Below are 15,347 nucleotides of genomic sequence, written 5' to 3'. Positions count from 1 at the left end.
ACTGTTGTCTTCTGGCTAACTTTTATGCTGCCTTTATGTGCTTTTTGGAGATTCAAATTTTGGTCACCATTCACTTGCATTGAATGGACCAACAGAGCTGAGATATTCTTTTAAAAATCTTAATTTGTGTTCTGCAGAAGAAAGTCATACACATCTGGGATGAAGATTATGCTGTCACAGAAAAAGATGCTGTAATATCTCTAAAGTCCTCATTTTGCAGTTCAAATGAATAACGAGATTTAAAAAAGCATGCATTCAAAGTTATTGTCTTTTGATGAGAGAATAATTTTGCTGCATGATGCTAGCAATGAATCAAAGTCTATTCAGAATCATGCAGATCATTTTAACTGTTTTAGGGATTTTCAGGTCTAGCCTACTTGTTAGATGACAACTGCACTTATCAGTCCTTAGACCACTGACGTGCACAGAACGGGGGCAGCAGGGGCGCAAGCCCCTTTCATTCACAAATCTAAAGGTGCCCTTTTGGTCATCCAGAAAAAGGGGAGAAATTGTTATAATTAAATTAAAATAGTTAAATAAAATAAATGTAAAATCTCGTCATAATCTCACAATAACCGTAGTAATGTGTGATTATGAGATTTCTTTGTAAATCACGGGCGTATTAATGAAAAATAAGCGGAGGTGCCTTTAAGAGCGTGCTGCAGCAGATCGGGGCAGAGTCCAATCGCAAGTGATACTCTCTATGCCCTATACTCACTCCGAACTGCAGAGCCCTTGAAGTGGGTACTCTGAAGGAAACATGGCATTACTGTATGAATGTACCCTTCGCAAACAGTCTTGTGGAAGGGCCCTCCGAGAAAAGACTTTTGTTCTGAACGAGCTTTTGAGTGGCATCCCCTCCCGCAGGAGTGCTCTTCAAGGAAGCATCGAAATGCTGTTACCTCAGACGAATAACAGGTCAGATAAAAAGTCCACTCCATGTATTGTGTTGTAAGTTCATCAAAAGAATAATACTCGATTGCTACCACATTTCCGACATCGCGTACCACTAGTGTAGACAGTTTTATTCATTATAATGGGAGCGGTCCGTCGCTTTCAGTGATATAAATTCAAAACATTATTTTTATTCATTTGTTTTTGCCTACTCTCTTGTGTCGCTTTTTTCTCATTAAAAAGTCGCATTCTGCCTTTTTTCAGCGCAAGGCCACGTGGGGAGCACACGCTTTTGTCCTCGTGCTTCTGGCAGAAGCGCGGGCTTCAATGTATTCACTCAAGTTTATCCTCAAGTGGCCGACTGTATGCGCAAGCGCAGTTGCGCTAATGTTTGATTAACTCGTTTGCTTTTGTCTCTCGCTCCCCTCATGCCTGCATGCTGCCCAACATGATCACATGTGAAGTCGGCATGATGTTTCCGATAGTTTCGGTACCCTAGGTGACTGTATGCCAACGCGCTGACATGTAGCATTTTTATCAGACATGTTTGCAGTGGTTTCAATGTGTTTTCCTTTCCACCTGGCACGACTGGCAGCACATTGCATCAGCTGCGTGGGAGACTATGGTTCAAAGCCAGGCAGTAACCACGTTTGAATAATCAATGACGAGCATGATTCAGAGGTTTCACTTTTCCCTCTAACATTACTTTTTACTCCACTAATGGTTAAGGTAATGTTTGGGTTGGGGGATAGAATCTATATATACATGCTTTTCTCTTCATTGTATAACGTCCTATAAAGCTGAAAACAACTTGCTTCACTATTAGCTTTTGACGACCTCTCCTGGACATAATGGAGCTCACACGTGCCCATATGCCCTACAACACTTACCGCTTTGGCCACTGGGGGCAGTGTTTCGAGATTTTGGTAAACGTATTCCGATTCTGACGAAAGAAAAGTCGGTCTACTCTTTCCGATTGCACTGTGAGATCAGACTGTGCTGCCATAAAATTTATCTCGACTTGTGGATTGTCAAGTTGAAAAATCTAACTCAACCTAAAAACTAGTAGGCTACATTAACAATTAGAAATTTCTTAGGAAAAAACTCCAGTTCTGTCTTCATTTTTCAGCAGACTCTACATCATTTTATTTAAATAATTTCATTCTTGCTTTTGTCTTACTTGCTAACCAATACCAGTTATAGGGGAGACACATTTAATGAGGACAAATTGTCACACGTGTTTTAAATGTTGTCATTTTACACAATTCGTTTATTTCAATTTCTGTTGGCCAAAACAATGTTTTGTTATTTATGTTACCTTTTACAAAATGGCTGTTTGATCATTTTGGGCTTCCTAACAGTTTCACTGTTTGTTGAAAAGCCAATAAAAGCAGAATAGCATATTTAAAGGCAGGTTTTCATTGTGAGAACTTACCCCAGTCTCCCATTATCACCACTATGGGCCCTAAACTGTTCAAGTCATTTGTAAAACACTTATAAAGCATATAGCATTTAAATTCAGTCCGTTGGAGAAACATCTTCCAGATCAAAGCCACCATCATGTATTAATATGAAACTAATGCAAAGGCTAAAGTTTTTGTAGGATCCACTCACATCTGTCTGCTAGAATCCCTTCGATGCTGTGTCCGCTCCTGTGAACGTGTTCTTGCTTTTCGATGTCCTCTTCATCCTCCTCATCTTCGTCACCTTTTGCACCATATCTGCCTCTCATGATCCGGCTTATTAAACTCACTGAACAGAGTTGAACCAAAGTGTAGATCTCAATAAATGTGCAAACATGTTATAAGTTTAAGCAGGAAGTTGAGATATAACATTACAACTATTTTTGCAAGTTCCTATCAAATGACTGCATTGAAATAAATGCTCATTTAAAGATAAGCCAACATATCCAACATCCACTCATAAAATAGCCAACAGTCTTGAAATCATGTTTTTATCTTTTTTTAGGCTATATGTGTAATTTCCATGCATATGGGCTCAATGATTTTCAGTACTGAGCTTTGTAATTGCGAAAATATCAGGATATGCTACCTCTTAATTTACACCATACCTGATGGTACGTTGTTCTGGTCACAAAAACCCTCTTTGAGCAATTTATCCCGGATTTCCCAACTGAATATTCCTGGATTATCCCGTTTATAAACCTCAATGCGCTTCTCCATGGCTGGAGATGTAGTCTATTAAAATATAATATAGGAAAAATAACAATAAAATACAAAATATTGAAGCCAACAAAGTTCCCTGATAATTCAAAGACTCTTAATTCAAATTCAGAGTCATAATGACATCTGACAGGCAGTGCTTTAGGTCTGACATCGACCTATTGCTTTGAGTTAATTGTTTGCTCACAAAATTCCTTGGAAATATCCAGAATCCCAACAGTAATGAATCAGCACTTACATGCCTCCCCATAGGGCCTCACCTTTGATTTACTCCCGCCAATGACTCCGGGCCGGATGGATCCAGTCTCCTGGTACCGACACAGGATTTTGGATACACATCCGTGAGAGACTCTGAGCTGGCGGGATATAACACAGGGCCGGATCCCGTGATGGGCCATCTCCACTATCCTGTGTCGTATGTGGTTTGGTAGAGGCCGACCATTGATGAAAACTCCTCCGAGCTGGTTAACTCGACCCTGGCCCATCTGTGTGGAAACTGGGAAACCCATGTAAAGACAGTGGAGAGATAGTGATCAATGTAGAAGCTGCAAAAGCATGTAGCCTAAACATACGGAAGGCTCTAAAGCAAACAAATGTGGGGGAAATAAACCATGCTGCATAGCTATCCCAAACAACTGAAGTGGGCTTCTATTGAATGGGTCAGACAGTTCACGTAGCCTATGGCGACATGTGCATTTAATCCTCTGACATTTCTCTGTGTTTATCCAATTTAACATTTAAACATTACCCTATACCTTTTCCAGCTCAAGTCTGTTTTTAGGCAAAAATCAATAGGCGAATTACAATTTTGAAATAGACTTGTGCCCCACTCATTAAATAGGCTATTACACTTGTAAAAATGGTTCCAATTAAGCTACAACCAAAACAGGTTTTACAACAAGGTACTTTTTATATGATAGTTCTTGGGAGAACCATATAGGCTAATACGCAAAATGTAATATCATTTAAACGTTTTACACTTTTTACACAAAATATTTGTATTTCAGAAAAAAAGTGTAATACTTGATATATTAAAAACATGCAGAGCTTTGACAAACTTTAACGCAGGAAACTATTTTTTTTTAGATCCCTAAAGATCTCTCATAGACAGTAGGCTACAAATTCCACCAATTGTTTATAGCTGGCAGTGGCACAAATTTAACCTTCATAAAACTGTAATATTTTAATGTGTATTTTAAACATGTTTTACCCTCCATCGGGAATCCATTGCAATAGTTTTGAGAGAGAAATGGACGCATCATCCTGGGAACGGTCCCTGCCAAGGCGGTCATTGCTCCAGGGCGGCCCGTTAATTAAATTTACGTCGGGCAAGTGAACAAGAGGACACTTCTGATAGACCAGCAGGGCTTTAAAAATACATGCAAATATTCCACGATCAAAACCCCCCCCCAAAATATAAGCTCAGACGATAGAGTTTTATCCCTCAAGGAAAAAGAAGAAAACAGTCGTGGATTAAATAAAAAGCCTTTTAGTCCGATTCAGTCTCTTCTTTTGTGTTCCTTGTTTTAATTATGCGCTCGGCGTGATGTGACCGGAATTATCATCACCGCGTTATTGTTTTTAACGGGCGTCAATGATGAGCGTGAGTTCTCAAACTACGGAGACATTTATGAGTTTTGCAGATAGCTTTTGCCTATTACTCGAATAGGGCGTTCGGATTGGTTCCAAGGACCCCGTAACCGTGAGCTGATTGGTTGAAGCAGTAAGCTTTTGCTTTTTGGGCATGCCAAAGTGCATATTGAAGATATTTCAGCGACCTTTTTAAAATGTAAAAGTCACTCGCTGCTGTTATATAATCATATTGCCTATGTGAAACGAGTAGAATTCATGCAGCAACAGACTGTTTGCAATAGCCTGTTATTTAGTCCACGCAGAAATAGCAAAAACACAGCTGTTTTACTGTACAGAGATGATGTGATCTGTAATGAGCTGTGAGAAACAGCCCGACGTGCAAATATTGCCCGTAAAAACAAAACCAATCCACTATAACAAAATATAGCCTACTTTATTCAGTGCATGCAACATACGAACAATGCAGCAATAGAATGTCATAGCAAGTGGCACAAAGACCGCACCTCAAGCATAAAATAAAGCAATAGTAAATAGAAACAAAAAGTAAATAAAACTAGGCTATTCATTTAAGGATGATTGACTTCGTGATTAACACTCCCCCATTTCTGGCTCTGATCCACACACTCACACACTCTGACTTCAATGACATGTGGCTCTTTTGTTGGACTAAAAAGAAGCTTCAGATGTTTTCTTTCTGCCTGCGCGCGGAGACAATGGGGGTCCATTCACGTGCAAAACACTTGATTATTCTCTCTTACTTAAAAAGTTAAATCTTAAAGAGGCCGGACCCTTGAGACACTGACCCAACAGTTTAAAATGGGCATGAGAAGTTAACAACGCACGTGAGTGTGCGCGCGCGCGTGCATTTGTTGCGTATCTAATTATTGTATTAATTGCATTATATCGTTGCATTATTAAGTCATTTATACACTGCATTTCCCTGGCTTATTTTATTGATTATTTTAACGTTTAAAACATTAACATTGTGTTTTGTTGCAGACTTTATATTGGCTGTTTAAACGTATATTGCAAATCAGCATAGGGTGAAGTTTCATCAGTTTCCAATGAGAACCAAAAATGATTTTACAGTCTGATGCTATTTGAGAACCCCTTTGAGTTCCATTAAGAACTTTTTTATTCTTTAGTTCTTGATAAGGAAAGTTATTGTTGAACCTGCAGCACAGAAACATTACAAATCCTTTATTAAGGTGAGTGTGTGGTATCAATAGGTCCTGCGTTAGTCATCACATAAAATGAAAGAAAATGCATATTTAAAACCCACGTCACATAAAACATGACTCATTTGTTGTTGTTCATTTTAAAAGTCTATTGTGTTAATATGGGCGAAAGGCTGTGGGGTCGTTTACATCTACAATATAATTTATTAACAGTAAAGTGTTGTTTCTTTTTAATAGTCTACTTTCTGTTGCGTTCGTGTAGAGGGTTATTTCAAACTTCAGAAACAAAAGGCGAGTGGGTGAAAAGGGGGAAGAGGGGTATGATGCATGTTTCGGTCGTTTTGAAACACCAGATCTGCGTATCGAATCCATTATTGGGGTACAGATTTCGGGACAGAGCTGCGCTCTTATGAGAGCTTCATTAGTTCTGTTATTAAGGATCAAATATCAATATTTTCTAAGTAAATAGAGTCGGAACAAATTTGACTCGGTTGTACCAAAATATATGTTGAAGTTATTATAAAGTTTGACATACTTGCATAAGATACAAAGAAATGTGAACATGGTGACGTAAGATCCCCCCTACAAAATAAGCATGACTATGAATTGGTTACATGCTAGGCAGAGCAGATAAAAAATTTTTAAAAATATTTAGAAGATATTTTCTCTGTGAAAAAAAAGAAATGACTAAAATTCACCAACACACATGCACACTGTTTGACCATTTATGAACTTCTAACAGTGTGTTTGTGTCGCTTGTCTTGTGATCTATCTTGTCCAGTCTGAGAAAGGTCACCACCTTTTTAACCTCAATTCGATTGGGTTCACTTAGAGCAAACGTAAATCCTCCCAAAAGACAACTTTAGAACAAAATCATCTGTCCTGCATTTAGGGCCACAAGCATCCCTGAGTTCCCAGGCTACAGCCTATAGAGAATGTTGCATAGTTGGAAGAGTATAGTTGGAGATGCCCAACTGAGACATCTAGCAAGGTACTTGAAAAAAGTGTAAAACCAATTTTATAATTAATTGTTATGCTACATAAAAATCACAGTGTAAATCAGGATCATTACATGCCAAAAGCATTGTAGTCGAATACATTTACCACGTGTTTTCAAATCTGGCCCTAAAAAGTAATTGTTAAGTGCATTGTGTCAATGATGAAAATTTGAGTGTGCTTATCTGCAACTTGAGGGCACTACATAGAGACTTAGTGTGAATACATTTAGCAGTTTATCAGAAAAAGACAGTCCTACACATTCCTATGTTCTTTGGTCATGCTTGCATGTTATAAAATATTTAAAGTGCATAGCAACATAAGTATTCACATTTATTTTGAGTAGATCTTGACTTCATTTTTCTCATTTATTAGCCAAACAAAAGGTGTGTTCTCGAATGTAAATAAAACATTTTCAATGTGCAAATACAATTCAAACAGGTTTCACAACAATTAATTTAGCCATAATAGTAAAAACACACATTTCCTAATCTCTAATAAACATATTACAGCAGAGAATATAAGGGCTGTGTACAAAGCCCATGACCCAATGTAGTGTTACTAAGAGGGCTGGAGTGCATTTAAGGAAGTATAGTTATCCCAGGCAGTAACACTGGGTTAGAGTGCCGTGCAGTCACTGGGCCAGTGTGTGAGTGGGAAAAATAGACACGATGTGTGTACATCAGGCTTGATGGTCCAAACAGTCACAGCAATAGCGGTACTACGAGAATGAACACAACAGAACATTTTGATTGTGTGTAATCTGAATGATTGTTGATCGTTCTTTAAGGCTTGGTCCTTATTTGATGTTTTGGGTTCACACCAATCCTCAGTTCTTTTTCCTTTTTCAGGCTCAGATCTATAAAGCATCCGGACCAGGACAGAGGATAATAGCAAGATGCCATTTTATCGCTTCTTCATATCAGGTCATCAACAAGGGCAGTAAAAGAAGTAAAACTGTGGCATACACATCGTCCAATATAACGGCAGGATGAGCTGTGAAGCTGGTGACTACATAACGCTACTGCACTATTTTCTGTACAAGTGCAGCTTTTACAGCACATTGTATCTGACTACTAACAGAACTTAAAAAGCTGTTTACACTTAGTTCACCCAAAACTGAATATTCTCTCATTTACTCACCCTCATGCCATCCCAAATGTGTATGACTTTCTTTCTTCAGCAGAACACAAAGATTTTTAGAAGAATATCTCAGCTCTCTTGGTCAATACAATGCAATTCAACAGGGTCCAAAACTTTGAAGCAAAAAGCATATTAAGTCAGCATAAAAGTAACCCATACAACTCCAGTGGTTAAATACATATCTTCAAAAGTGATATGATAGTGTGGGTGACAAACAGATCAATATTTAAGCCCTTCTCTACTATAAATCTCCACTTGCAAACAGCCCTCCAAAGGGCTCTTCTCTCTTAAGAGTTCTTCTTCTTTTGTTTTTGGCGAGTCGCATTCTTTGTGCATATCGCCACCTACTGGACAGGGAGGAGAATTTATACGAAAACAAGGACTTAAAATATTAATCTCATATATAAGTTATGTAGTTTCTCACCCACACCTATCATATTGCCTCTGAAGATATGGATTTAACCACTGGAGTCTTATGGATAACTTTTATGCTGCTTTTTGGAGCTTCAACATTTTGGACTCTGTTGACTTGCATTGTATGGACCTACAGAGCTGAGAAATCTTTCTAAAATTCAAAGTTATACACATATGGGATAGCAAGAGGGTGTAAATGAGGAGTAAATGAGGAAAGAATTTTCATTTTTGGGTGAACTATCCCTTTAACACCCAGGGACAAAATCTTGCTCTAATTCAAATACCCTACTACCCTGACATTCAGTGTGTAAAGCTTTCTTACAAATTTAAGTAATATAACCACACAAAACCACACGCAAATGACTTCATCACTACATTTGTCCACCAACAGAGGGCAGACTTGAGTTGATAAATTACATTGGCCTACCCTACAACATCAGCGCTATCCAATAGTAAGCTAGCTTATATTAAATGTAATGTAATAGATCATTTCTATTAAAATTTTCAGTTCTGTCTATAAATAAATGAATAAATAAAAAGGCAAGGCACATAAGAGCTCATTTAAAGAATTATTACTAAGTCATTATTTACTCACCCTCATGTCACTCTAAACCTTGATGCTATTTTTTTTTGGGGGGGGGTGGGGTCCGGTCCTTTTTGGAACTTGACAGCAGATGTATGGTGAGCTGCATAAAGGTTCTTCAAAATTTCCACAGAAAAAATTAACAACATAGGGGTTTGGTACAACATGAGGGTGAGTAAATATATAACTATTCCTTTAAGAGAAAAGGATCAAGTTTGATTATCATTCTAAAGAGAATGGGCCTTCACCCTAATTAAGGAAATACACATAAATACAGTCTATAGGCCATCAAGTGTCATTAATCACCCTAACAAAAGCATTAAGTCCCCCCCCCAAAAAAAAAAATTCAACACTACAGTATATTTAATATACTGCCAAATTAGTCTATAGACCCAGCTGGCTACTTAGAATGTGTGTTTGCACTCTCCAAAACTCAAGTTAACAAGCCACATTTAGGTATATGCTTTTGACATCCAAGACAAATGACCTGTGGGAGAGATTCAACATTTCATAAGTGGGTCAATAAGCACTCAAAAGCACTTCTTGGCTGCGTTCCCAATGTGTGGGTCTTTTTCATTGATTTCTCTACTGCTGCATCCTGTCACAGCAAGGACAAGGCAAAACTCTAGCTCTTTGTCTGCTATCAGATTCCTCTTTGCTTCATGTCTGTGCAATTCTTCCCTAACAAATCTCTCTCCACCAACACTTAAAATGAAAATCCAAATCAGCAATCAGATTCCCTCAGTAAGTTACAGATTAGTCATTGCTTAATGAAGAAACTGCAAACCAGCAGTACTGATCTGATTAGCTGTTAAGGAGTGAGCAAGGAAGGTCGTTAACATCTGTACCAAGCGGGTCAAACATAATTCAGCATCTAGTTTTTGCTTAATATCATGCAGGTTGTATTCTCTAAACTAGGTACATCTGGTACTGCGCATCACAGGTTCGTGTGGTACAAAAATCTGATCAAGTCTTGTAGTGATTACTGACTAAGTTATACTGCACATTAAAAGCACACAAAGAAGATTGCATGATGGATTGCAAAAAGAGATCATCAGTTGTCAAATGACACGGTTTCACCGTGATAGATGCATAGGTGGCGTGGAGAACAAAGGAAGTGTCATAAAATTCACAATTTCATATATAAAGCTATTGCTCCATAAGAACAAAGGGGCCTTCTTCTCAAAGTCTGAATAGCATATGATACAGCGAAAGGATAATATCACCCAGTGGGGAGAACAGAACGCTCTGTCTGTCTTTTTATCATACAGACACACAGTAGTAATATATACCAATGTATTGGCCAGTTTGTTTAATCGGCCTATATATTTGGCCATTTTGAGGTTATCGATTCAGCCGAAAACTGTCAATTTTAAGGAAAATTTCAGGTTCAATACAAGTTACGCTCAATCGACAGCATTTGTGGCATAATATTGATTACCACAAAAATGAATTTCGACTGGTTTCTACTATTCTCTAAAAAAATTAAGCAAAAATCTGGGTTACAGTGAGGCACTTACAATGGAAGTGAATGGGGGCCAATCTGTTAATGTTAAAGGACTCACTGTTTCAAATATAGCCACAAGACCTAAACATTATGTGTGTTGACATGATTTTAGTGTGATGAATCACTTACTAACCTTTTCTTTGTAAAGTTCTATCCAATTTTACAACTTTGTTGGCATGACGACATAACGCCGTAAACCCCAAAATGATGATTTAAACAACTTTCCAGCTCAAATAATACATGAGTTTTAACAGAATAATTAGTGTAAGTGCTTTTATAAAATTATTAGCTTCACATTTCTGTGTTTAAACCCTCTAAAAATTGGCCCCATTCACTTCCATTGTAAATGCCTCACTGTAACCTCCATTTTTGCTTTTTTAAAGAAAAGGAGGGACGAGTCGAAATCATTTTTGTGGTAATCAACATTATACTACAAATGCTGTTGATTGAGCTTACCTTGTATTGAACCCAGAATATTTCTTTAACAAAAGCGTTACTGTGTGTCAGTTCCAAAATGTCAATTCATAATAAACTATTTCCTTTTTCAGATTCCATCAATAAGTTAATAAGAATTCAGATTTGCTCATTTCTCATTTGTTATCATGAAATTATATTATGCAAAGTGGGGTCAAAATGTCTATATATATATATATATTAAACCTGGAAATAAACAGAAAGTTTTAGGATTTTTGAAGGATATTTTAAAGAAAAGTGATGACGTAAAATGAGGAGGAAATAATATAATATTCTGTGTTATTTTTCTAGGTCACTTATTAAATTTGTGGCATTAACCATGTTAAATCTTTATACAAAACAGATTTCTTTGCTTCCATTGAAGCACACAAGACGCTCTTTGGAACATTCTCAAATAGGATAGATTATCAGCCCAAACTTGTGAAGTCTATGCTCAAGTGCATGCTGTCATTAAAGGGGGACATACTACACTCATAACAACAATTTTAAGAGTTATGCATTTTAATTTTTGTAAACAAACTTCCATCAAATTGAATTGAGTGATCTTTAAGAAAAGAAATAATAATAATAAAAAAAACTTTTTAAAGTTTTATTTATTTAAAAAAAAAAATTGATCATTAAACAATTTAATTTGATGGAATTTGGTTATGAATAATAGGCTAAAATATTTTTTTGAGTGTAAGAAAATTTTACCTTGCACTCAAACTTTTATGCTGATATTATTATTTGTAATGAAAACGTTTGTGTTAAATGATAAAAGAATGCAAAAGAAGCATTTTTTTCTCTCAAGGTGTCTCAGACTTTTGGGGCCCCATTGTATAGAGCCTTTCCCTGCATTTAAATTGACCACTAGATATTGGTTTTGGAAAACCCATATCGGTCGACCGCTACCACAGGTGAACAATAAGAATCTGTCACGCGTTTCTCCTGCTCGCATTAGTAGTGGCCGAGGAGCGGCCCGTCTCGTGCTCAGGTCTGTATTTGAGCCAGCAGAGAAGCCACGTAACCACCACGGAGACCATGGCGAGGATGCTCGCCACTGACAGGCAGAGGGGTCCCGCGGGCGAGGGCGGCCCGCCGTGGCTGTGCACGAATATGAGGCCCATGAAGAGCAGCACGAGCATGGACAGGAACGAGAAGATGACGCACACGCATCCGGTGGTCAGCGCGAGCCGCCTGCAGTTGTGGCAGCTATCATAGCGCGAAACCGAGTCCTGGGACAGCGTGGTCGCGGTGGACAACGTCGTTGTGGACTGTGTCGCATGACCCGCGGTGGACGCCCCGGACGCGTCCTCCTCGCGCCTGAGCGCCACGAGCGCTGGGTGCAGCGGCGGCGGGTGGGGCGGCAGCGCATCTTGGGGCAAAGGATCCGAGTCTATGTAAAGAGGGAAGTCCTCCGTGACCTTGGTGTTGTTGGGCAGGTTCTGTATCCGATAGTCCGGCACGGGCGTCCGGTGGCGGCACACGGGGCAGCTGATGCGCCACGGCCGCTCCTCGCGCAAGTGCAGCGCGTGGAGGCACTCCTCGCAGAAGGTGTGCAGGCACTCCAAGATTTTGGGCGCCCGACGGTCGAGGTCGAAATAGTTGTAGCAGATTTTACACTCGTACTCCTCGTACGGAAACGCCAGCGGGAGAGCGGGCGGCTCCGGCCCGTTAGCTGCTACATCCGCCGCTGCCATGTCATGCTCAACGCCAACACAATGAGCGCGCCCCAGTCACGCGGCGGGATGACGAGCCGCCTTTTCTTCTCGTTATCCTCTCAGTGAAAACCCCGTGCTCCCTTCAACCCGGAGCCCACGGAGTCGCGGACACGTTTGTGTCCTACAAAAACAGGCAGCAAGTGCTTACGACCGAGTCCAGGCTGCTTCCCAGTCGTTGTGTAGCCAGGAAAGATGCGGCCGGGGACGCGGGAGTCCCACCGCGGCCCGCGTCATAGTCTTCGCGGCTAAATCAAAGCGTCAGACACGCGTACGGGTCAAACGGCACGCGCCGCTCAGTTACCGATGCTGATGCTGTTTACGTCATTACATTTAACTCTTTTTGTGCTGCCCAAACTTGTCAAATACATTTATATTTCCTTCCATAATAATATGTCCGACTGTAAAGAGATCAAAATCGATGATTTAACATGTTTCCAGTGTGAATCATCTATCTGTTGGACATTTTAACCCACGTCTCTCACCGTCGTTGTCATAGAAACTAGTTTCCCAGAAACGTAGGAGGTAACGATTTCAAGTTCATTCACAGAGAGCTCAAGCCCTTAATAAATATGTCTTTCATGTAATAAATGATAAACTATCTTTCGTCCTCTGGGTTATTTTAACCAACATGTTCTGTTTTGGGTCTGAAGAAGTAAGATAGTGGCTCTTTTTAATCTTATGAGCACTGATTATAGCCTAAACATAAAACACTGTATCAATTGGCTATATTCTGTTGACCTCAAAAGCACCTCACCTTTTTCTCTTGACCATATGCACAAAATCTCATTTCATCATATTTATTGAATGCAAGTGCTCCTCTCTTAAAGGGATAATTCACCCAAAAATGAAAATTCTCTCATCATTTACTCACCCTCATGCTATCCCAGATGTGTATGACTTTCTTTCTTCTGCAGAACACAAATTAAGATTTTTAGAAAAATATCTCAGCTCTGTAGACACATGTACAATGTAAGTGAATGGTGACCAGAACTTTGAAGCTCCAAAAAGCGCATAAAGGCAGCATAAAAGTAACCGATACGACTCCATTGGATAAATCCACATCTTCTGAAGCGATATTAGAAAGAGATCAATATTTAAGTCCTTTTTTACTATAAATTCTCCACTTTCAAACAGCACTCCTAAGCGCTCTTCTCTCTTAATAGTTCTTTAATTTTCATGATTCGCATTCTTTGTGCATATCGCCACCTACTGGGCGGGGAGGAGAATTTATAGTAAAAAAGGACTTAAATATTGAACTGTTTCTCACCCACACTTATCATATCACTTCAGAAGACATGGATTTAACCACTGGAGTCTTATGGATTACTTTTATGCTGCCTTGTGTGCTTTTTTGGACCTTCAAAGTTCTGGCCACCATTCACTTACATTGTATGGACCTACAGAGCCGAGATATTCTTCTAAAAATCTTCATTTGTGTTCTGCTGAAGAAAGAAAGTCATACACATCTGGGATGGCATGAGGGTGAGTAAATGATGAGAGAATTGTAATTTTTGGGTGAAATTTTCTCTTGATGGTTCACCTGAACACCAACAATTGTGAGATTTGCATCCGAACAGTTGTGAGGTTAACTGATGTAATTTTGTGTCACAGAGAACTAGTGATCTGTGATTTTTCTATTATGTTGGATATTAAAAGTGTTTTTCTAATGGGAGATTTGTAGGCCTATTTAGATTTGTGAAGTACAAAAATATTGTTTATATTCACTTATTAAAGTGAAAAAGATAGACCATTGAGGTAAGATGCACATCTCAAATATCTTCACTTGAGTGGAATTTAATCTGAATTCATTGCATTGCTATAATGACATCTATTCAATAAAAAAAAATAAAAAAAAAGACTACATAATTACAGTATTTGATTTAGTACATTAAATGACAAAAATACATTATAAAGAATTATATCAGATGTATTTTATGCATTCTGGGAAAATCAGATGACATCTGGGACAAGTTTACCTTGGGGGGCTTCTTGCCCCGGGAAGAGGTAAGACTTTATGCCCCTTTTCATGATTTTCAATGTTGTGCTGTGACAATTAAATTACCAAATGATTATTTTTATTTCCCCAGGGAATAGACTAGATGCATCATTGTCCTGTACATGCTAAACATACATACACTATATTGCCAAAAGTATTCGCTCATCTGCCTTTAGACGCATATGAACTTAAGTGACATCCCATTCTTAATCCATAGGGTTTAATATGACGTCGGCCCACCCTTTGCAGCTATAACAGCTTCAACTCTTCTGGGAAGGCTTTCCACAAGGTTTAGGAGTGTGTTTATGGGAATTTTTGACCATTCTTCCAGAAGTGCATTTGTGAGGTCAGACACTGATGTTGGACGAGAAGGCCTGGCTCACAGTCTTCGCTCTAATTCATCCCAAAGGTGCTCTGTCGAGTTGAGGTCAGGACTCTGTGCAGGCCAGTCAAGTTCTTCCACACCAAACTCGCTCATCCATGTCTTTATGGACCTTGCTTTGTGCACTGGTGCGCAGTCATGTTGGAACAGGAAGGGGCCATCCCCAAACTGTTCCCACAAAGTAGGGAGCATGGAATTGTCCAACATCTCTTGGTAAGCTGAAGCATTCAGAGTTCCTTTCACTGGAACTAAGGGGCCAAGCCCAGCTCCTGAAAAACAACCCCACAACAAAATCCCCCCTCCA

At 39.1% G+C, this 15,347-nt stretch overlaps 2 protein-coding genes across 2 annotated transcripts in view; both read right to left on the bottom strand.

Moving 5' to 3' along the window:
* LOC127429899 (paired box protein Pax-3-B-like) overlaps nucleotides 1-4,484 on the bottom strand; it is a 31,175-nt gene extending 26,691 nt beyond the window's left edge. The window contains exons 1-4 of the mRNA XM_051679254.1: nucleotides 4,288-4,484; nucleotides 3,338-3,573; nucleotides 2,966-3,092; nucleotides 2,509-2,646 (exon numbers count right to left, since the gene is read on the bottom strand). Of these exons, the coding sequence (XP_051535214.1) occupies nucleotides 2,509-2,646; nucleotides 2,966-3,092; nucleotides 3,338-3,573; nucleotides 4,288-4,369 (583 nt within the window). The 5' untranslated portion in view covers nucleotides 4,370-4,484. The remainder of the gene's footprint in view (nucleotides 1-2,508; nucleotides 2,647-2,965; nucleotides 3,093-3,337; nucleotides 3,574-4,287) is intronic.
* Nucleotides 4,485-7,198: 2,714 nt separating this feature from the next.
* Nucleotides 7,199-13,087, bottom strand: LOC127429908 (E3 ubiquitin-protein ligase RNF182-like). Its single transcript, XM_051679266.1, has one exon. It carries the CDS (start codon nucleotides 12,642-12,644, stop codon nucleotides 11,880-11,882), a length of 765 nt encoding a protein of 254 aa, XP_051535226.1. The 5' UTR covers nucleotides 12,645-13,087; the 3' UTR covers nucleotides 7,199-11,879.
* Between the last annotated feature and the right edge of the window lie 2,260 nt (nucleotides 13,088-15,347).

The sequence above is a fragment of the Myxocyprinus asiaticus genome, chromosome 39 (genome assembly GCF_019703515.2).
Source record: "Myxocyprinus asiaticus isolate MX2 ecotype Aquarium Trade chromosome 39, UBuf_Myxa_2, whole genome shotgun sequence".
Classification (NCBI taxonomy): Eukaryota; Metazoa; Chordata; class Actinopteri; order Cypriniformes; family Catostomidae; genus Myxocyprinus; species Myxocyprinus asiaticus.
Note: the sequence above shows the minus strand (reverse complement) of the source record. Positions and strands in the feature narration are given on the sequence as shown.